The sequence below is a fragment of the Nyctereutes procyonoides genome, unplaced genomic scaffold, assembly GCF_905146905.1.
Source record: "Nyctereutes procyonoides isolate TBG_1078 unplaced genomic scaffold, NYPRO_anot_genome, whole genome shotgun sequence".
NCBI lineage: Eukaryota > Metazoa > Chordata > Mammalia > Carnivora > Canidae > Nyctereutes > Nyctereutes procyonoides.
This window is the reverse complement of record NW_026575136.1, coordinates 14,202,790-14,226,481: the sequence shown is the minus strand read 5'-3', so window position 1 is coordinate 14,226,481 and position 23,692 is coordinate 14,202,790. Positions and strand designations below refer to the sequence as shown.

The window sequence follows — 23,692 nt, the reverse complement described above, 5'->3', positions numbered from 1 at the left end:
CAGGGAGGCTGCGCAGATGACTGAAGTGGGTTGGCACACAACCCAGGCAGCTGCCGTGCAGAATGCAATCCCAGTGTTGCCAGAGTCTCCTACTTATTTTTAGAGAAGTCAGGGAGCTTAATTTTTACAAGAAATCCTTAAATTTCCAATGTAAGCAACTAATCAAAAACATGGAAAAACTACCACGTGGGTCAAGAGGAACATGCCCCCTCTCCAAAATCGGCCAATGACTTTCAAAGGTTGCAGCCCTTAAAAGGAATCTGTGGAGAATCATGATCATGACTTAGTTTAAGAGATCAGACTTTTGAAGTAAAAGCTTGCAACGCAGGGAAAGTATTGTGGGATGTTGACATGGTCACTGCTCTCCCAGTCGGCGCTGGTGACAACGGGCACCAGGGCAGCCCCTCTGAGAGTGCTCTGGCTGTGGAAGACTCGACAGCACTGCTCTCTGAGCCCTCCTAGCTCACAGGAGACCTCAGCCACGGGTCCTCTTCCCTGTCTGTCTAGGTTTTATACAAGCAGAACTGGGAAGACACCAAGGATAAGTACCTGCTTCCCCCTGATGCCCCTGAACTCGTCCAGGCAGTCAAGAACACGGCCTTGTTCAGTAAGGTGAGGGCGTCTGCTCTGTCGCGAACTCTGTCCTCCTCCCCCTGATGCAGAGGAACCCCGGGTGCTCATGCGACCCGGCGTGCAGTGGCCCAGCCTTTCTGCGAGTGTCCTTGAGCCATGGGGGTTGCAGGGGTTGCAGCTGGCAAGGGGGAACTGAGGGGAAAGCCCTTGAGTGGGAGGGAGGGTCCTGGTGGGAGGCTGAACACGTGGGGAGAACGGAGATGTGGCTGAGAAGTGGCTCTCAGAGCCCGGCTTGCATGATTTCGGGCCATCGCTCTCATGAAATGTTTATTCCGTGAGTGACGAGGAACCATGTGAGGTGCCTCCTGCCTCCTTCCGCTTGCATTCATGCTTGTTGTGGGAAGCAGGTAAGTTCCCAGAGGGGAGATGAAACAAAATCAGACATGTCTTCCCTCCTGAAAACAAGATTTGTCAGCAGAAGCAGGACACGCTATTAATAAAGATGACTTGGACTGAGTGGAACGGGGGAGGCTGTCTGGGGATTCCATTTGCCTTTGCTTTTAGCCTGCCCTCGGTTCTTCTGGCTACTGCTGGGTGAATTCAAAATTGTGTATTTCCTGTAAGTGGGGGCTCCTATCTCATAACTTCTCACCCTTTTCTGATTTAGAAACTGTACACTGAGGACTGGGAGGCTGACAAGAGCTTGTTTTACCCGTACAACGATAGCCCAGAGCTGAGACGGGTGGCCCAGGCCCAGAAAGCCCTCAGTGATGTAAGTCCAGTGCAGTCAACAATGTTTGGGAGTGTGGGATCGGGACACCTCCGGTTATATCTTCTGGCCAGATGTTCATTGCAATTCCTTTCAGAAAGATGAAATGTCATAATAGCAGATGAATCCATCTAGAATCATAGTAATTTATGATGTGCACTTAAATGCATAATTTATATTAGATATAATTAAAACCAATCTTGGTTTTTATTAGGTGAAGAACCTGAGGTCATTAGTGGGCAAAACCCAGATTAGAAGCCTGGTCTTGTGATCCCAAGATTGGTGTTCTTTCCACTGTAGCATGTGCCCTCTGTCCTCTTGTCTGGAGTTGAAGTTCTTTAGTGACAGTAGAGTGCCACTTAAAAAAAAAAATCCTATTGGGATCATAACCGTTTCCCCAAATATATTAAGTGAAAAATGTTATTGAAGGAGTTTGATTTGCTATCCTAATTATAAAGTCTGAATTGTGGTGTGTCCCCCTTTCTCTACATGAACTGACACACTTGTCCAAACATGCTTGTGTAGTTCTCTCACAAAAGCTCTTGCCGTCGGGTATACGCAGGGGATGTTTCAAAGAGATGGAGGATATTTCAAAGTTAGTCAAAAGAAAAATAAATCAGCTGTCTCCACTGACCAGAATTTTAGTATTTTATCTTGAAAAGAGTTTTTTAGAGGGACTTAAAAGGCCTAATAGAGTCCTTAGGCTGAAAGCTATTTCTGCAGCAGAGAACTCCACTTGATTTTAGCACTTCCCCTTGTTTTGAGGAGCTTTAGTTCTTGACCTCTGGATTTGCTAGAAGCTATATTGAAAATCCAAAGACTGCTGCTCTAGTCTTCAGGACAGCACTCTTGTATAAAACAACAAGTTGTTTTTCATTCAGCTGTCAGTCAAACCCCTAGAACTTCTTACATTCACTATGGACTTAACAAGTCAGTTGGCGTCTTGAAAATTACTGGGACTTACTTCCAGTGGGTCTTAGGATCCTATCTTGCCCTGTACTGGAATTATGCAGACTCCTTTGATGATGTCTCCAACTTTTGAGGTCTTTTATTGCCTCTCACTCGATATCATTTGTAAATTTAGGGGACCTATTTCTATCTCAGTTTTCATATAATTGGTTAGAATATGGCATAGGTTATGCTCCTATCTTTCCATAGAGTAAGATAGGAAATAGAGAAGCCGTAACAAAAACTTAAGGCTCTCTAGTACACGGTACCAATTTTAATGTGTAGGGACCTCTTCTCTTTTAAGTTCATTTTTTGGTTCTGTATCTTATGAATATATGATATTATTGTGTAACCTTTATAAAGTGATCAATAGTTGTTGAAAGTCTATGCATGCATAGCTGGCAGGATAGAAAAGATTTCATCCTTTCCCTTGAGATTTTATAATCAGGCTGGTAATATGAAATTATTATATATTAAACAATAAAAAAACATTTTTTACAAATTTTAGGAAGCAGGTTCTACAGTCTAATACTTGCTGAAAAGACATGCAATTAGAGAAGGCCATGTGGAAGTGGTAATCCCAAGAGAAAGGGCAATGATGAACAGAAAAGGCATGTAGGGAGTACACTTGAAATGAGGGACAGAGGTGGAATAAGTCTGGGGGGGACAAAGAAATTGAATGCTGTGGACACCTAGTTAGGAGGGTACTTTTAAGAAAGTGGCGGCAGGACCTTGAAAATCAGACCAAATAGCTTTGACGTGATAGTCCTTAAGAGATATCCTATGATTTTTTGGGAGGGGAAACAGTATGGTAAAAGTAGGATATGGAAAAACTTTGGACAATATAGTGGATTGGGACTAGGAAAAAATGTGATAAATCGAAGACTATTTTAGTAATATTGTGGAATCAAAGGGAGGACAACAGAGAAGAAAGGAATCTGAGGGCAATAAGTATTTTAAAAGTGTTAAGGACATTGGATATTGGAGATGAAAGAGTGAAAGGAGCCATAAAGGAGTTTACAACAGAGACTGGTAGTCTGGGTGTATAGGGGTGCAACAGGTAATGATGTACTAGTGAACAGAGAAATGGAGTTGAGATGCTGCATCCATAAGATGCCTTGATCTGGATCTTCCATTAGAAACTGTGTCCTATTGCACAGGCGTGAGAACAGGACAAAATATTAATATTGGAGAGTCCTCAGAATAAAAGTGATAGCTGAGGACATGAAAATACATGGGGGAGGCCGAGGAGTGTATGGCCAAGGGCAGAGTTCTGGAGGACACCAATACTTAGGACATCTGGAAAGCAGCCAGCAGAAGAGTGAGGGAACAAATGGTCAGAGAAGTTGAAGGAAAACCAGGAAATGCCGTGTCACGTGAGCTCGGGAAGAGTGTCCAAGAAGACACTTGATCTCCAGCCTCCCTTTACCCATGAGATGGACAGATGGAGGGGTCCTGCGCGCCGCTCTGGTGCCAGGGACTCTGAACAGGTACAGGTGACCACGTCTGGGGATCCCTCCACATGCATAAAGGAGACTGCCTAGGGAAGGAGAGTCTTCCCGTCCTTCCTCAGAGAAACTTGGAGTTACGATGTGGGTTGTAACTTTATTGCAGACTAACTGCCCCGAGCATCAGGTTCCCAGGCTACTGGGACAGTATTAATAGAATACTGTCATCCGCAGCGGGAGCCCCTACAGTTTTCGGGCACGGGGCCCCCGCAGGCTGTTGTTCACAGAACACTCTTGCCGGGCCAAGCAGATCCCAGATGAGGGCTTGGGTCTGGAGGCTTCCTGTCCCCCTCGCCTGTGCCGCCTTCCGGTTTCTCTGGAACCTACTTACCAGGTTTCTCTTGTTATCTGAGCAGAAACAAAATAGTTTGCAAATACCAAGAGACACTTTAAGTGGATCCAGAGTACAGAATTCTAACAAGACCGAATTCTGAACAAAGTTCCTGAGAAATGAGGACTTCTAGATCCAGTTTCTCTGGAGCTTCCTGACAGGATGTCCCCCTTAGTAAGCATTCCTCCTGATAGGACATTGCTCACTCTGGGGACTTGGCCAGCCATGGAAAATCCCAATCGCCCTATGCCTAAAATCGAGCCTTCGCTCTTTAAAGACTGAGCAGTGGAACTAATATCAATGCATTTTAAAACTGGTCTTTTGTATCTCCATTGACCCATTGATGTTTGTAAAAGCTCTTGTTATAGGCAGGAGGGAGATGTTGTTAGGACCTAGTTAGACTTGGTTAAAGCATGAAGATGACTGGGACCTTGGAACTATCCAGCTTCTTTTTTTAAAATATTTTTATTTATTCATGAGAAACAGAGGCAGAGACCCAGGCAGAGGGAGAAGCAGGCTCCCCACGGGGGGCATGATGTGGGACTCGATCCCGGGACTCTGGGGTCACACCCTGAGCCAAAGACATGTGCTCAACCACTGAGCCCCCCCCCCAGGAGTCCCAGAACTATCCAGCCTCTTTACGTTATAAATAAGAATACCGCCACATGGAAGGAGAAGTAATTTGTAGAAGTCTCACAAGTGAGTAGCCAAAGAGTTGGAAAGATAAGTCTCCTCTTGAGATTTCCTCCAATGGCCTCAGTATATAAAACACACATTCAGAAATCCATCCTTGAACCTTTGCTCTGGCCGGGGTCTGCCCAAGCCACGAGGGCTCCCAGATGAGAGGCTATGTTTGCTGTCGTCCAGAGCTCACAGTCCAAGGAGGGGCAGATAGGTAAACAACCAACCATGGCATCATCCGATAGTTCCTTCCAAGGAGCTAAGGGCCACATTGAGTGAGACCCCAGGAGAAGGTCTTCAGGTCAGGGAGGGTGCAGGAGGGGAACCTGTGCTGGTCCGGAGCCGTGGAGAATGAGCAGCAGCTTGTAGGCAGATGGGGAGAGCGTGGAGCTGGGGCATGTTGGCGAAAGGGAGCAGCAGGTACAAGGTCCACAGGCGTAAGAGGGCTTCGTGTACCAGCGGATTGACAAATAGTTCTGCATTTTTGGAGGCAGGGTTCAAGGTTGATGGAAGAAAAGCCCTGAGTAGTCAGTAGTGAAGAAAAAAGAGGGCAAGGGTGAAGGGGCTGCATGCTTGATGGACATGATACTTTAACACAAGGGAGGCCTTTAGTCGGTTAAAGGAAAGGAGCTAATGAAGAGCGAGTGGTTGAAGCTGTCGAAAGAGAAGGGGTGACTACGGAGATGGTGCAGAGAGCTGCAGGTGGGAATAGCAGTCTGCATGCAAAGTCATCCCGAGAGAGCGGCTTCTCTGAGCCGTGTGGCAGGTGGGAGGGGCAGGGACGAGTACAGGGGAAGGTAAGTGTCTATACAGCCTTCCTTTACTTTATGAAAGAGCAAGCTGAGAGTTGATTGGGGGCCAAAGGACAGTCTTGGGGGTTTGCACTAGCCGCTGCGAGTAGAGACTGACCAGGGATGCATAAGGGGGTGTTCAAGCTTCACTGAAGGCAAAGTAGCGATCGGTTACCATAAATTCAGGGTATTGGGCAGAGAGCCCCAAGCAAGCTTTTGTTCACAGAGTGTACCACTGGGTAGACACCTAGACTTCAAGTTAAGGGCTTAGGTTCAGGAGACTCACTTTTCCACCTCTGCACCTTCTTCCAGTAGCTCTTTTAATCGTGCTTAGCACATCGTCATTATCCAATCCGTTGAGGGGCATGACTTCCTTCAGCAGCACTCAGCATCCTGCACATAAGAACAGGGCAGTGTCGTTGAGTTGATCCAGAGCAGAGGGACTTGGTAGCTGGTGTGATGTAAAGACCAGAGGTTGGGCAGTAAAGACCCCAGTTAACAGAGCAATCTCAATTGTACATCATGGCACAGAGACACGTGGAAGGAAATAGATGTAGGGTTAATAATCTGGGAGAACAGGAAAGACTTAATGAAATAGAAATCACTAGAAACGCTGAGAGCAGGGGCGTGTGACATCTGCAAGGACACGTTACTGTTACGTGAATATGCTAAAGTTTAAAACTTCAGATACAGATGAAGCCATAGGCTTTTTTTTTTAATGCAAACAAACGGAATATGGGAGGTAGAATGATTTTTTCCATGGCTCATGAGTGTTCCTGTCTTTTATTTTGTCAGATTGCCTACAAAAAAGGTCATGCTGAACAGCAATCTCAATTCACAACCTTGCCAGACCCTCCAGATATAGAATTTGCTAAGAAAGTGACCAATCAAGTGAGCAAGGTGAGTAAATCGGGCCGGGACATCGTCTCCCTTGAAAACTCTGGTTTAATAATCTCAAACATCAGAGAAAGTAAGGGGGACCTGAAAAACTGAGCATATTTTTGCTATATGACCCGAAAATGTCCATAGCAGAAACAATCCATCCGTTGACATCTTGGAACCATGTTAATAAACACTCTGCCTGCTTAATGACTCCGTGATCAGAAAGTGCGAAAGCCGCGTTTTGAAAACAGCACCCGTGTCCTGATGTCATTTAACATCTTGACCTGTGGAAGTGCTGCTAACCAAGAACCCGGTCCCCGCGCGTCCTCTTGGAGGGTCTGATTGCTTTAATTCAGTGTGAAGACCTCCTACGGTTTTATGCTGTCAGGCACGGAGGAAATGAGAGTGCACGAGTGAGCCTCAGACGTGGCTTGGTTTGCCTGCCCTGAGCAGTGCACCCCCTCGGTTGTGCCTGGTTGGTCTATAGTTAGCCTGGTACGCCAGCCCCGAGGAAGGCGTGCCTGACAGAGAAGGGCGAGAGGCCGATGTTCAGCTGATGACCAGGCCCGAGCTAAATTCTTATTTCAAATTGGCTCAAATCAGGCCACTTTCTCCTGGGATACTGCTGTGTTTTTGTTTTGTTTTGTGTTTTTGTTTTTTTGATATGCTGCTTCTAACAACTTGTCTTGGCCCTCTGTGGAGTACAGTCCCAACTTGGTCTTCTGCTTGCATTTTGGTGGAACCTCAAGGTTTCTATCTCGTACAGATATTTTTGGGTGAGGATGTCTGGTAAAGGAGGAGGAAGAAAAGTTGTGGATGATGAAGTCTATCCAGTGATGTTTTTAGTGTCTGATATTGCAGGCTACTAACTGTAACCATGGCTACTTGGATGATAGATCCTCTAAGTGCAGTAAATCTTCACTAATAGGAATGCTGTAAACCTGAAATTTGCCCATGGTTAAGCAGAAATAAATTCTAGAACTGTCCATAAAGAGCTGGCCTACTGAAACTATTGATACCTAAATAAGATTAGGAAACAAGGACACGGCGTATGTTCTCATTCATTTGAGGAATATGAATAATAGTGAAAGGGAATATAAGGGAAGGGAGAAGAAATGTGTGGGAAATATCAGAAAGGGAGACAGAACATAAAGACTCCTAACTCTGGGAAATGAACTAGGGGTGGTGGAAGGAGAGGAGGGCGGGGGGGTGGGGGTGAATGGGTGACGGGCACTGAAGGAGACACTTGACGGGATGAGCACTGGGTGTTATTCTGTATGTTGGTAAATCGAACACCAATAAAAATTAATTTATTAAAAATTAAATTAATTAAAAAAGGAAACAAGGACAATGGGTCTTTTTCAAAGAAAAAGCTGCTTTCAAAAAGTCATTTAGAAAGAAAAAAATATATTTTTTATTTGAAGTATTTCTTAAAAGCTTTCTTTCTAATGCAACATACTTTTACCTTATTTGAGTGTGGAGTGGGGTACCTGAACAGGATTAAAAAAAAAAATCCCATTCAAACTGCTCTCTTATCAGTCTCTCCACTAACTTAGACATGCCAGTTAGTCTAGACCTGCGCTCTTCAATACAGTAGCCATCGTCCACATGTGACCGTTGAGCATTTGAAATGTGATTATATGAACTGAGGGTCCTATATGTGGGAAGTATACATTGGGTCCTGAACGCTTAGTATGACAAAAAGAATGTAAAATAGCTCACTAATTGTTTTTATACTGATTGCATATTGGAATAATATTTGGATCTATTGGGATAAGTAAAATATATTGTTAAATTCCCACCTCTTCCTTTTTACATTTTAAAAATATGCTACTAGAAAATTAAAAAATACAGTGGTGGCTTGCATTATACACCTGTTGGACTGCACCACTCCACCCAGATATGGTGGCATCATTGGAAACCAAAAAACCTCACCAGTGCTGGGTGTGTCCTTGTGGAATAATAATATGAGCCAAGGGAGGATGGCTGTGGATGCAAGTCACCAGATTTGGCTGCTCATCCCAGTCTTACCCAAATTCCAAGTTTTTAATGGCTGCTGTGCATCCAAAGTAATACTCACTTTGGGAAGAAATGCTTGTGATTGGCAGCAGTCCATCCGACAACAGACACTCCAGTAAGAGAGGAGTGGGGCTGGGGGTGGAAGAGACAGAGGTGATTTAGCTGCGTGACTTGCCTCTGCCCTCTTGAAATATTCCCCACTATCCTGGCCTTTCACCATGTCTCAGTACCATCATTTCCTTTCTTTCCAAAATAGAGAAAAATCTCCTTTATCTCCTTACCCTTAGGTATTTAAATTCAGCATTTTCTTGTCTGTGTTTCCCAGATCCATCCCTTGGTCTTACAGCCTTCAGTTCCTATGTTAATTTAATGATCGTGTATCTGTAATGATTATATTGCTTCTATATCGATGACCTTGTTTGTCAGCTTTCCTTACTGTACCTGTCAGAATCCCTTCTCTCACCTTTGTCTTTGGCCAAAGCACCAGCTGGTCCCAGCACTCATCCTGGCTCAGCTGCATTTTGTGGCCCTAATATAGATGGACAGGGAGGCAGAAATATCCATGTAAGCGAGCGTTCCGGGTAAGGAGAGGTTACTGTGCAGACTCCAGCTGAAAGGGGGGTTCTGAATGCAACCCTGGGAAGGCCCTTTAGTTTCTCTGTGCTTCCCTCTCTGCTTCCTTCCAGATTGATGATAGGAAAAATGTGAGATTTCAGGCTAGAATTTCCAGTGATACCTAACTGCGATCTAGAGCTGAAAGGAAAAGCTCTGTTTCCTCTACTCCCTATGCCTGCTTCTGCCTCCAAGTGGGTTTTTACCACACCGACCAATGCTCTGACACCAGCTCCGTGTTCTATAATTCAGTTCAATTCCGACATTATCTACCTGGACTTAGCCTCAGGTCTCACCAGTTTAAGGGCTCAGAGCCACGTGACTGCCCCGTCATGACAACTGGTCATGAATCTGGACCTCCCATGCTGCTGACTGACTGGCTTTCATCCAGGGTTCCCACGACCTCCTCCTCGGGTTTAATAATTTGCTTATAATGAGCTCACAGAACGCAGGGAAATGTTTTCTTAGGTTTATTACATGATAAAGGGTACAGATGAACAACCAAGATAGAGGTACCTGGGCTGGGGTCCTGAAGGGTCCCAACACAGGAGTTTCTGTCCTTGTGGAGCTGGGGTGTGCTATTCTCTCGACACGTAGATGTGTTCACCAACCTGGAAGCTCTCTGAATTGCGTACTTCAAGGACTTTTATGGTGGTTGCCTCACATAGGCCTGACTGATCTAACTCTGTGTCTGGCCCCTTTCCCCTCCTCAGAAGATGAAGGGCAGGGCAGATAGTATGACTTGGTCTTTCTGGTGACCAGACCCCGTCATTAAGCTATCCAGGAGTGGTCTCCTTGGAACAAAAGACAACCCAGGGTCCCTGCGTAGTTTAATTGGGTAAGCCTCCAATTCTTGGTTTCAGCTCAGGGTCGTGGGATTGAGCCCCACGTTAGGCTCTGTATTTGCTGCAGAGTCTGCTTGTCCCTCTCTCTCTCTGCTTTTCTCTAATAAAATCTTAAAAAAAGACAACCATGTCACTCAGGAGGTTATGACAGTTTAGGAGCTCTGTATTAGGAACTGAGGGTGGAGACCGATATTTAGATTTTAGTATTTCACTAGAATGTTTTGAAAAAAACCTCTTTCAGTGAATATTGTTGCATAGGACAAAGATGTGAAGCTCTGATGATCTAAAACCATGGAAACTCCTTTATCACAAAGAATTAGGGTGGAATTTCCATTGATTTCACCAGAGGAGAGTTGATGGACTTAGGAAAACAGCCTGGGCCCACTATGGGCAATGAAAATATCCGTTGGGACCCTCTACCATTCTGAGAAGACAACTCTTCTATGAACAAAGCTGTTGGAAGTCCTAGTATTTAGCTGCTCACAGAAAAAGTGAAGTGTGATTAACTGGCTTTGTATTCCTTCCATTTGATAACCACATCAAAACCACAGAAGCAGATGTAGAAAGTAGAAAACGAAGCCGCGTGTTTAAGTAGGACATCAGGATGTCTAATCCGTGGCCCAATGAAAGCCTCTCAGCTCATTTCTAAGGAGGAGACACTATGGCCTGGGGAAGCAATTTTACTAGATCTACCGACATGTGGTTACTGTCTTGCCCACAGAACGTGTTCCAGAGCTTGTAACTGGCCCAGTGTGCTGTCCTCTGGTAAATGAACAAACACAGAACCCTAGAGAGTTAAATCGACTCTTGCTGCCAGGTTCCTATGAATGGACTTCAAACATGACAGACTTCGACAGAAGGGTTAGGGTGGGGTTAGAGGGAAGGTTGGGTGTTGGACTCCTGATACAGCCTCTTCGTACCACGTGAACACTCAGTCCTTGCTGCAGACCTGTAGAGTGAGACTGCTTCGTTGACAGAGGAGGTCCCATGTGGACACACATCTCCCTCTCCCTCTCGTTCCTCAAGCTACAGGCCTTTATTCTTTAAACTCCTCTCCTACCTGCGGATGAAGGGGAAGGCCATAACTTCTTCAACAGTTAACAAACTGCAGCCTCCTCCTTTGTAGTGTAGTGTACTCAGACTTGGGAGTACCCCGTGACAGATTGTGAGGGATTCCCTCTGAGCTGAACCCATTTAGGTTCATGAAGAGGAAAAAGTGGGCAAGGACTTTGGGTGAGAGTGCTGGGTGGTCTTATACTCTTGGTTTGCATCTTGGTTTATTTTACTTTTTGGGGGGAGAGAGAACATGAGAATGCGGGGGTGGGGAAGGAGCAGAGGGCAAGAGAGAATCTTAGATTAGGCTCTATACCCAGTGCGGAGCTCAATCTCCTGACACATGAAATCATGACCTGAGCTGAATCCAAGAGTCGGATGCTTAACTGACTGAGCCACCCAGGTGCTCCAGCATCTGGTTTTAATTTCTTCTAAACATCAGATATCTATTTCTTTATGTGAGAGTTAATTTTTAATTTTCCTTAACAAATATACATATGCGATTCTTACTATTTCTCCATAATGGCCCAACCTCATTAAGAATGAGGACCTCATTAAGAATGTCTGCTGCCTTCTCAATTTTAAATTATATTACAAAGTTTTGGGGGTGCATCAGGCCCTCTTGTCCATACCCCCTAATCTTGGAGGTTTCTTCCTTTGATAGCAAGCAGAGGAAGGACAGTATCCCCCACCAACAATGCAGATTGGAGATCTTAACCTGGGGTACATGTACATCAAGACCCGTGAAGTGTTTATGGGCATTTTATGGTTTCCTCAGATTTCTGAAGAGGTCTATTCTCCAAAAAAGATTAGAAATACTTTTTTGGCAATTAGCAAATCAAAAAATCCCTTTTGATTGATTGAACTCAGTCTGTTTTGAATAGCTAAAGAGTTGACTTCAATTTTTAAAGTTCCAAAAAGAGAAGAGTAGGCAAATTAATTGGCCCTTTAATGTAACTATAATCTCAACAAAGATTTCCACTGAAGAGTGCACACACAGTTTTTCCCAGAGTTTCTTACTCTGTCATGCTAGCAATGTTCTCATCATTATTGCTACAAATATCCTAGCCTACATTTGTTTAGCACTGTAGAGTTTGCAAAGGACTCTTTGGGGGTATTGAACTTATTTAATCTTTCCAACAATCCTCTGTGGAAGGTATTATTAGTGCCAGTGCTGTGGTTGAGAACTTGGAGAGGCTCAGTCATACCTTTGGTAATGATAGAGTCTAGTACTTCAGCCCAGAACTTCCAGACTCAAGCCCAGGGCTCTAAAACTTAGTTATGAAAACCACTTGGCTATTTATTAGCATATTAAGGTCTTAAGAAGAAAGGATATAGACATTTGAGAAAGGGTTGAGCATCCTTTAGCTCAAACTCACTGGCTCTGCACATGACTCATCCTTGCTACTGGTTCTGTTAAAGGGATACCAGAAAACCACTTTCTTTTCTCTTGAAGAGTGTGGTGGGGGTGTAGGCATGCAGACACCCTGAGATTCACTGGTTGTGTCTGTTAACACATTTTCCAAGAAGAGGAAATTGCTGTAACCCGGCTCTGGCTCATATGCCCAGGTTTGGGGTTGACTAGTTTAATTTTATCCTGAGGTAGACCAAGATAGTTTGAAGCCACATATCGTGGACTCCATACAATTTAGTGTATTTGTACATGCATTTTCTTTTTTTTAAAAAAAGATTTTATTTATTTATTCATGATAGTCACAGAGAGAGAGAGGCAGAGACACAGGCAGAGGGAGAAGCAGGCTCCATGCAGGGAGCCCGATGTGGGATTCGATCCCGGGTCTCCAGGATCGCGCCCCAGGCCAAAGGCAGGCGCCAAACCGCTGTGCCACCCAGGGATTCCTGTACATGCATTTTCTAGGTCACTTTTGTGTGCTGCATTTTGTGTTAGATTCTCAGGATATGAACATAAAGAAGACCTAATTCCCCTTCAAAATGCTCACTGCCTGGGATTCGGGTGGGGTGGTATTTGGGAGTAAGATGGAGCAATTTTTGAATTGCTTGCAAGTTCTCACTAAAATTTCCTTAAGTCTCAACTAGAAAGTCTTATTAACTAGTCTGCAAACCAAATTTTGTGGTGGTATTGTTTCTAGATAACTAGAAACTTTGGTAAAGCTCAGAAATTTATGTCTAAGTTCATGTGGCATGGAAATCTGGGGGTGAGTGGTTTCATTAGAACTCTGAAATATAAGGGCAGGATGCTTCTGACTCTTCTCCCTCAAACATCAGAGAATAGCCTTAGGTTCTGAATCAACTAAGTCTATAGATTCAACAAGAAGAGGGTCAGTTATTACCTCTACCCTCTTACCCAACTTTCTTGTTGACACTATACTAGAAGGTTTGAAGACATCTATTTATTTTAAAGATTGTATTTATTTATTCATGAGAAACAGAGAGAGAGAGAGGCAGGGACACAGGCAGAGGGAGAAGCAGGCTCCATGCAGGGAGCCCGACCTGGGACTCGATCCCAGGACCCCAGGATCATGCTTTGGGCCGAAGCCGTGGCTAAACTGCTGAGCCCCCCAGGCTGCCCTGAAGACATTTATTTTAAAAACTTAAGAAGGGCCATGGTCAAGATACTTTTATATTTGTATTTATTTTTATTACATTTATTTATTCATTTTTGCTTTTATTTATTTGAGAGAGAGAGAGAGGAAGTGGTAGGGGAGACAGCGAGCAAGAACGAGCATGGGAGCTCGATCTCAATCTCCCAGGACCATGGGATCATGACCTGAGCTGAAGACAGACCCTTAACCACCTGAGCCACGCAGGCACCCCAAAAGATATTTTTAAAAGCTGGCCATTGCCACTTTTGTCTTATTTATCAATTTCTATATTTTCATTATTTTTTCTTTTTTTTTCTCCTAGCAAAAATACAAGGAAGACTATGAAAATAAAATCAAAGGCAAATGGAGTGAGACACCCTGCTTTGAAATTGCAACCGCCAGAATGAATGCTGATAACATCAGCACAGTAAGTAGTAAGGAATGGCCACATGTTCTTAGGTTGAAAGAGTGACCCTTTCCTTTCGGACTTCTGGCCCTCAGCTGTACCTGCAGTGTTACCAGAACATTGGAGTCCAGGTTCCTCTTCATGGGGACAAGACCTGTGTAGAGTTCCTGCTGAGAGAAATCTCTCCATCTTTCCTTCCTTTTGAGAAATACTATTTTAATTAAATTCCGTTATTCTTGCCTCAATTTTCATATGAACAATGTTTCCAAAGTGAATACAGGTTAAAGGGGCTCTTTTTAATGTATTATTTGCCTGGAGAACCCAACCAGTACATTTTATGAAACGGATTTCATTTCTTCCCAGATTTTCTTCCCTGTAAAAGTGCTCTTTCCCGCCCCCCGCCCCCGGAAGTTCTCTAACCTGGCCTTTGAGAGCTCCTTAGAGGCTGGTTTTCAGCCTCTTGTAATTGCTCCAAATCTCTGGTGAGTTGCTAATTGTTTTGATGGTGGCACTACCATCTCTCTCCGTAACCTGACCCATGTGTAAGCCAAGAGGAGCGTGGCTGTGCGTGAGCTCTTGAAGCGGCCCCTGTCCTCCCATGTGAACCCTTGCACAGTCTGTGCTCATGGCGTTCCCCGGTGTGTGTAATGTCTTACAGAGGAAATACCAGGAAGACTTTGAGAATATGAAAGACCAGATCTACTTCATGCAGACCGAAACACCAGAGTACAAAGTGAATAAACAAGCTGGAGTGGCAGCGAGTAAGGTATGAAGAAATGCTCTTATTTGTCATGATGGTCTTATTGTGGGTGAATTTCTTATAAATCTTGCTTTTGTATGTAATGAAAAAAAAGGTTCTTGGGGCTCAACAAAAAAAGCAATTTAGGGTTATCATGATACAAATTTTTGAAAAATTTTGCTATGGATGACTTTTAATAATAGTCAAATACCATCTTCAGTATTTGTTAAAAGACCTTTTGATACCTGCAATTAGAAAGTTTGTGCTCGGGGATCCCTGGGTGGCACAGCGGTTTGGTGCCTGCCTTTGGCCCAGGGCGCGATCCTGGAGACCCGGGATCGAATCCCACATCAGGCTCCCGGTGCATGGAGCCTGCTTCTCCCTCTGCCCCACCCCTCTCTCTCTGTGTGTGTGACTATCATAAATAAAAAAAAAATTGTGCTCTTAGACAGAAGGACCCCTCAAGAAAGGACAGCTGTCAACCTTCTCTGAATATGGGCACTCCCACACAATCTATTACCGTGATTTTTCTTATTTTCCTACTAATTGGTGAAAATCTAGTCACAGACAAGATATACAAATCCATGGATATGCTCCTATACTCTGTAGACTTTGGTAAAAAGAATCCTTGACATTCTAAAGCACTAGACGGAGTATAAACTTCAAAACCAATCAGACTTGGTTGAAACCCTGGCCTTGGCCCTGCTAAGGGAGTGGAAGCAGGGGGAGATCACATCACCAGGAAGCCATTTCAGTATCCAGGTGCAAAATAGTGATGTTTTAGATCAAGAGGGGAGCAGGGCTGATTGATGAAATGTACTTTGAGAATAAAGCTGACCTAGTTTGCTATTGGGTTGGATGTGGGATATGAGAAGAATGTTTTTGGGTTTAAGCAACTGGAGGATGGGATTTCTCTTTATCAAGAGAGAGAAGAGTGTGGAAGGAGTGCATAATTATTTTTGGAGGGAAAATGTGGGCTCAGATTCCAACATGTAAGATTTGAGATGCCTTTTAGACATCCGAGTGGAAGGAAATACTAAGTGGACAGTTGATTATACAAGTCTGAAGTTTCAGGGGAAATATATGGGAGGGTTGTATAAATTTGGGAGACGTCAGTATATGGAGAGTACTTAATGTCCTAAGACTGGAGACCATCAAGGGAGCAAGCGTAGACAGAAAACTCTAAGGACTGAACTCTGGATATCTCCATGTGAACACATCAGCGAGACGAGGTAGGAGTAGAGTCGGGAGAGAGTGAGAAGTGAGTGAAGGGAGAAAGGAGCAATCCGCTATTTAAAATGTTTCTGAATTGAATTTACCAATGTATGGTCTCTTCATGCACGTGAACTGCACACATGCTCACGCACAGTCAGATGAGGCGTCAGAGGACAGATTGATGATGCTTCTGGCTTGCTTTCTTGAAAAATGCGTTGGCAGTTTGGCCGCTGGAGGTTAAGTTAAATGAGAGTTGTGGAGCAGCAAGTGTCTGGGACATGATACACTGCCATTATTTGTGTGTGTCTTTTTCTCTTTGAGGGCAAGGACCAGGTGTTATTCTTTCTTGTTCTTGTCCCAGGGCCAGCACGTAATCAATACCCTATGGATGTTTTTGAAGGAATAAATGAACGGGAAGAAAAGTTATCCTGGAGATTTATGCAGTTTCTTTGCTGCTGTTATGAGTTACTATGAGTATTTTGTTTGTAAAATGTCAAGCTGCCACTTTTCTAGAGAGAAAATTGATTTGTAGAACTATATCATAATATCCATAATAGAGACAAGAGCAAAAATAACCCAGTTACTTTATCATTTCACTCCTACAGGTAAAATACAAAGAAGACTATGAAAAGAATAAAGGAAAAGCAGATTATAATGTACTTCCTGCCTCAGATAACCCACTGCTCAAGCAGCTGAAGGCGGCAGGAGATGCCCTGAGTGATGTAAGTACATTCTTGTCAGAAAGTGTTTTTTTAACCTTAGCTGCTAGAGAGATGAAATCTCTCTCTTTCTATAATGACTAAATGCATATATAATTTTGCAAATACTTTAGGATTCTAGTGTAGCAGTTTCCCTGGAACTATTTAACCACAGGAAGACAGGAATGCCTCTGAGCATGATGTGTGTTAGTTTTGAGGGGGGGGTGCCTGTGGATTTAGCTCAATGGGCAGAGAAATCCTCATTTGCTTATAGGCTCTAGTGCCTGTGCTTCTCCATGATCCTGACCCAGAAAGAGGCTTTGAAAGGGGCAGAGAGTGAGAGATGAAGTTGGTGTGCACCCTGCCCTTGTGTTCTTCAAGCAGGGCAAAAACAAATGTCCTGGTTCCACAGGTTCTTCCCCTCACCTCTATCATTCTCTGTGCAAATCTTGGCCCTAGAAACCATCATTTGCAGAAAGCGCGACTTAAAAGATGGCTCCCGGGATCCCTGGGTGGCGCAGCGGTTTGGCGCTTGCCTTTGGCCCAGGGCGCGATCCTGGAGACCCAGGATCGAATCCCACGTCAGGCTCCCGGTGCATGGAACCTGCTTCTCCCTCTGCCTATGTCTCTGCCTCTCTCTCTCTATCTCTCTGTGACTATCATAAATAAATAAAAATTAAAAAAAATAAAAAATAAAAGATGGCTCCCCAAAAAAACAACAACAACAAAAAAAATAAAAGTTGGTTCCCTAAGTCTTCACAGGAATTTCTACTTGTAGAATTAAGAGTCTGACCAATCCATAAGATTTAAAATAAAATAGATCGGATAAGTGAGAGATGGCGTTAAGAGACTAACGGCCCAAGACCGCTTTGACTATAAAAATAAGAGAGAACATGTGATCAGTTAGGTTATTCCCACAGTATTAAGCTTTCCCAATATTTGAGGATTATACATGGTTCCCCCTGTGGGTTAGTTATCTTTTCTTTGTCCCTCGGATTAAGTCAGCACCATAGAAATGCGTACCTGTGATTGAGGAATGAGGTGAGTGGAGTTGGGGTGGCAGATGAGAGAGTGTGAGTGGATCTGTCCAAATAGCCCTGTGGGGAATCAATGCAAAGCATGTCTTCTGTTTCCTAAATAAAGGTCCTCTTTATCAAACATAGCAAAGCTGAGGTTCAAACCTACTTTGTTGATAAAGAGAACAATATAAATATTTAAAAACCAAAACACCATTTACAACCTCAAAACCCAACATGAGAAAGGGACAAGGCTCTCACTTTATCAGCTGTGCATTTAAAATCCAATGGTTGTTTATTGTCATCATTAGAGCTAAATTTAGGTCCTAGCTGGGAAGAAGAGTGAGTAGCTTTATCATCTGAGTTCCTGTATATACCTTATTTTTAAGATCTACTATCTGTTTTTATAAGGGGGTTTTTCCCTTGGTGGAAGGAGGAAGAGAGAGCGTGTTTCTCAACTTATACTAAACATTTTTGTGAAGGTTTGTTTAAAAAAGAATACCCTGTTGCTCAGAAGATTCCTGTCTGTCGTGGCACGATCAGTGAAAGACGAATCTGAGTTGAGGGAGAGCGGATGTTGCAGTGCTGAAGTACACACAAATCTCCACAGCTAAGGGCTTGGTCTGAGGCAGAGTACTGGTTCTTGACTTTTTTTGGTGAATGTTAAAAACCTAAACTTTACAGTAATTGCTAACAGAAAAAACTTTTCATTCACTACACCCCAATATTGATTGTCAGTTTTTAAGACAGTTGACAGGATATATCTTTTCTTCTTCTTGTTTATTGTTGAGAAATACAAGTGTTACAATCAGTGTGGGAGTGACAAGAATCTAATTGATTTTTTTCCTTCAACAGAAACTATACAAGGAAAACTATGAAAAGACAAAGGCAAAGAGCATAAATTACTGTGAAACCCCCAAATTCCAACTTGATACAGTTCTGCACAATTTCACTAGTGATGTAAGCAATTCTGTGGTTACTTCTTCTGTTAAGATCCATTATTTTCCCCCAATAAATACATGAAATATGTTTTGTCTTTCAGACCAAATACAAAGATTCCTACTTAAAGAATATTTTGGGACACTACGTGGGCAGCTTTGAGGATCCATATCATACACACTGCATGAAAGTTGCAGCTCAAAACAGTGATGTAAGTTCTAAGATGGTTGTTCAGCTTTCCAAATAACACCTCTTTGGGGCATGGATAAAATGGTTGCATCCTCGTGTCTGATTTCTCTTCCTCGTAGAAAAACTACAAAGCAGAATTTGAAGAAGACCGAGGCAAAGGCTTCTTCCCCCAGACTATAACTCAAGAATATGAAACAATCAAGAAACTGGATCAATGTAAAGATGTGAGTCTGTAGTATGACCTTCGAACGTCCTGCCCTCTAGAGCATCTAGTGGTCAAGAGATATTTAAGATTTTAACACTTTTCAAATATATGCAAGCAAGGAAATTATAAGAAACAAAATTTATTTTGTAGGTGATGAACTGTTTTCCCTGTCATCCATACATTTCAAGAGCTAATTCTAGTTCATTTCCCCAAAGAGGAGTTATCAGAAATCTGAAGAATGAGAGTTTCTTGTACAGCTATGAAAACATCTCTAAAAACACTGCAGCCTAATTAGAAAAGAACCTTGTGTTTTATTAACTACAAGCTTCTTTTCTTTTGGAGAATGGGTTCTCCTTGCTTGGACTATAGGATTTGTTGTTTTGTTTTGTTTTTTGTTTTTGACTATAGGATTTGATTGCTAAGACTATTCCTTTTTTTCCCTCCACAGCACACCTACAAAGTCCATCCAGATAAAACAAAATTCACTCAAGTCACCGACTCTCCTGTGCTGGTGCAAGCCCAAGTCAATTCCAAGCAACTGAGTGATGTAAGTTCCTTTAAATAGGCAGGAAATCCAATTTTGAGGGATAACGTATCATAACTCTGTATATAAAATCCAGTGACTTGTCACATTTACCAAAAAAGGCTAAGTGAGTTTAGCAAATTTAACTTGTCTATATTTGTCATCACCTAAAATATCTCCCTATTTAGTTGCCTTGCATCTTCCGGGATGTATAGCAAGGATAGCAGAATGGTTCTCTAAGGGGGACTAATGTAGCTTATGCTGGAAGGAACATGAGGCCTTGAGTCCGGCAAATCTGGGCGAGACTCCAGCTCCGTCGTTTATAACCTGGCAGCCTAGGCACATTGTTTAACCTCGCCATGCCTCGCGTTTCCCTTTTGTAATTTGCAGTTGTTTTGAGGGTAAACAAAAGGAGATCTGAGCGTAGTAAATACCCTGGCCCGGAGTAGATGTTTAATGCACGGGATGTCTCTGTCTCCAATAAGTCTCGGAAAATGGAGCTTTTGAGATAATTTTATCACATGACTTTTAAGTATGAACTTCCAAGCTTGTGCTGAACTAAGCAAAACAATAAAAGTAACCTCCGTCAATTTATGGCCAGAAATAAAGTCTTCAGATAAGAGTATTAACAAATCATAATGTATGTGAGGGGACGTGTTTCTTCAGAAAGTGCGCATTGACCATGGAATGAAAGGGCTGGGAGTCTCAGAATCTCCTGATTCTGGGGGCCGGTTGTGATGTGCCTGGAGAGGGAGCATATATGGAAGAGCCACCTCCTTCCAGGATAGTCCTACCATGGTGACAGACGTGCTGTCATGCAGGTTGTCAGTCAGGCAGGGTGGACTACCCTAGCTCTGGACTTCTGTATTGGTCTCAACAACATTGTCAGTTGTTATTTAACAAAATGTATTTTGTGTTTTATTCTGTGAAATGTACCACCCAAGATTTTTGTATTTTGGGACAATTCTTCTTTCGAGCTAATGGTCTCCTTTTTTCTGTCTCTCCGTCTGTCTCTGTCTCTTTCACTCTCTATCTCAGCTGAACTACAAAGCAAAGCATGAAAGTGAAAAGTTCAAGTGCCACATACCCCCGGATACTCCTGCCCTCCTCCAGCACAAAGTCAATGCTTATAACCTGAGTGATGTAAGTTCCTATATACTATGCTATGGGATATCCTGACAACCTGTGCTTTTATTTCTAGGTGGCTTCACTGAATAAACACTTCAGTGTTAAAGATGGGAAGAACAGGGATCCCTGGGTGGCTCAGCAGTTCAGAGCCTGCCTTTGGCCCAGGGCATGATGCTGGCGTCCCGGGATCGAGTCCCACATCAGGCTCCTGCATGGAGCCTGCTTCTCCCTCTCTCTTTCTCTCTCTCTCTCTCTCTCTCTCTCGAATAAATAAATAAAATCTTAAAAAAAGATGGGAAGAACATTTAGCATTTGCACCATGTGTTTATGCCTCTACCCATGTATCTCTCAATTTACCTTATAAATGTGTGTAGCAATGTTGTAGGTAGCTTCATACAATTAGACAGTCTTGATATGTTTTAACCAACCCCCAAAATGCCACCACTCATGTAGGTTTGACTGCAAATCATAATGTTAGATATTTTAGCCATATGTTCATTTATGTTTATACAATGATTAATTTTCATCCAGGACCTGTTTTTTCAGATACGGTTTCATTTTATTTATTCCTCAGATGTATAATGTCCCTTATTTCACACAAATGATGCTTATTTTTACATGTAAGAGAGCTTGCACAAAAAGCATAAGGCCAGGTATCCATTGCTACCTTTCATTTTCAAAACTTAATTTTATAGAAAGGTCAAATCCCCCTTGGAAAGGGAGATCTCAATTTCTTCAACAATTCTATTCTTCTACAATAAGTACTTAGATTATCTAGCAGCAATGAGTATTGTAATGATTCAGGAAATAACCTTTACAGAGGACTTTGAGATCAAATGAAAGTGATATCTTTAGATCATAAAAAGTAAATTAACTGTAGAATATTTGTGCCACTCTGTGAAATGCTCAGTATCAGGACTTAGATATTAGTATGGTAACTAGGATTAGGTTAATTTAATGAAAGATTCTAATAAGGAGGAGAGAACCTTGATCTTGGAAAATTAGAAGCTTCAGCTTGAAGAGAAATAACTAAAATATGCATGATTTTCTACAGTTAAAATGGTTCATTTATTTCATATTAAGACAGAGTATTGAGATACTCATTAGTCTTGACAGTGTGATAATATGCATATCACCTTTGCCAATTCCTGTGTTAAAATTTTCCTGTTCAGAATATCTATAAGCAAGACTGGGAGAAGAGCAAAGCAAAGAAGTTTGACATTAAGGTGGATGCCATCCCCCTACTGGCAGCCAAAGCCAACAGCAGGATCACCAGCGATGTGAGTATGGCCTGGGCACCCAGGCAGGGGGCCCCAGTGACGCTGCCTGATGGGTGGGATCTGGCATGTGTGATGTCTTCACAGGTGATGTACAAGAAAGACTATGAGAAAAGCAAAGGGAAGATGATTGGAGCCCTGAGCATTAATGATGATCCCAAGATGCTGCATTCTTTGAAGACAGCCAAAAACCAGAGTGACGTGAGTGTCTTTGTAAATCACCCTTACTTTCAGATATGGCTGCATTTACTGTTTACTATAACTTTGGATGAGATGTTATCCTATATGAAATCTCTGATTCAGGATGACAAGTCAAACGCAAAAGCCCAGGGGTAAGAAATGATTAAGTTCCTTATTCTTATGACATCTCTGTACTTTGAGACATCAGTGAAACTGTAAATGTTTCCTTAATCTCTTTAGTGCCCTCTGTTTTATTAGGGGGAAAATACACTAGCAATAGCATTTTCTTTATCATTATTTCCTAGAAATGGATTTAATATCTCAGTATGTATAAACACATATTCATTCCATGTAATGATATGACTTCAGGTACTCTGCAAAAATATATATAGAAAAATAAAAGGCAAAAAGTGAGAAAACCAGGCTAAAGACCAATAAAGTAGGAAAACTAGATGAAGCATAACCTCAAGAACAAAGTATTTTAAGAATTTTATAAAACACTGATCTCGTTTCAAAGACTAAAATATTAAAAATTCTTTATAAAAATTGCTTCTCTAACTCATGGCATTAAATAAATATTCCCTAATCTGTATCATTTATAAGTATGCTTGTCTTTACTGTGTATATTTTTGGATTTCTACATGGTAAAATTAAGGAGAATGTGTAGAATACATGATACCTATAATAAAATGGAAAATCCATATTAGTGTGTATTACTATAAAGAAAAATATTAGAACTCAAGGAGAAAAGCCAGCTTCCAAAGGTATTGTAAATAAAATGCATTTTCATCAAGTAATGAGCTGAAGACTTTTCTAGGACTGAGCCTAAGTATCTAAGGTCCACCTTATACCTTTTACCTAATTTTGCAGTATTTAAAAAACTCATTTTCCTTCAAACGCATTCAAGTGGATAGAATTACATTAAGACAAAATTGCAAAAAAAAAATTGCTCTAGCAGTGTTGGTATGTCATGGGATATCCTGGCTGAGCAATGTTACGATAAATAACACAAGCGCATATACGGTTGTTAGCAGACTAGATTATCTAAGACGTGAGCCTCTACCATAGGAATACTGCCTTTTGGCCATGTGGAAAATAAATTCTGAAAAAATACAAAATTTGCCTTTTTGGTATAGCAATGATGGGAATGGCTTCTACACCATGACATAGATTTTTCTTCTCTTTGATTTTATTCTTCCTTTGACAGAGATTATACAGGGAAAACTATGAGAAGACAAAAGCAAAGAGCATGAACTACTGTGAGACCCCTAAATACCAACTCGACACTCTGCTGAAGAACTTCAGCGAGGTTGGAAAGGCCGTGGTTGCCCCTGGGGTTTGAGGGTTTCTCTACGATGTGACAAATAACGTACACAATCGACATATCTGTCAATATGCTTCTCTTTCAGGCTAAATACAAAGATTCCTATGTACAGAACGTCTTGGGCCATTACGTGGGCAGCTTCGAGGACCCATATCAAATACACTGCATGAAAGTCTCAGCTCAAAACAGTGACGTAAGTTGAAGACCATTGTTTTGTGTCTCGATGACATTCTTTGGGAGTAAGAACAGTCATGATCTATTTTCGTTCTTTCTCATTATA

At 42.4% G+C, this 23,692-nt stretch overlaps 1 protein-coding gene across 21 annotated transcripts in view; it reads left to right on the top strand.

The window, feature by feature from the left end:
- Positions 1–23,692, top strand: part of LOC129495594 (nebulin-like) — a 201,565-nt gene that overhangs the window by 8,590 nt on the left and 169,283 nt on the right. For all 21 annotated transcript variants that reach the window (XM_055303241.1, XM_055303247.1, XM_055303246.1 and 18 more), the window contains exons 8-22: positions 508–612; positions 1,241–1,345; positions 6,397–6,501; positions 13,896–14,000; positions 14,638–14,745; positions 16,539–16,655; positions 18,503–18,607; positions 18,690–18,797; positions 18,895–18,999; positions 19,429–19,527; positions 20,542–20,646; positions 21,804–21,911; positions 21,996–22,109; positions 23,296–23,397; positions 23,498–23,605. In XM_055303241.1, the coding sequence (XP_055159216.1) occupies positions 508–612; positions 1,241–1,345; positions 6,397–6,501; positions 13,896–14,000; positions 14,638–14,745; positions 16,539–16,655; positions 18,503–18,607; positions 18,690–18,797; positions 18,895–18,999; positions 19,429–19,527; positions 20,542–20,646; positions 21,804–21,911; positions 21,996–22,109; positions 23,296–23,397; positions 23,498–23,605 (1,599 nt within the window). The remainder of the gene's footprint in view (positions 1–507; positions 613–1,240; positions 1,346–6,396; positions 6,502–13,895; positions 14,001–14,637; positions 14,746–16,538; positions 16,656–18,502; positions 18,608–18,689; positions 18,798–18,894; positions 19,000–19,428; positions 19,528–20,541; positions 20,647–21,803; positions 21,912–21,995; positions 22,110–23,295; positions 23,398–23,497; positions 23,606–23,692) is intronic.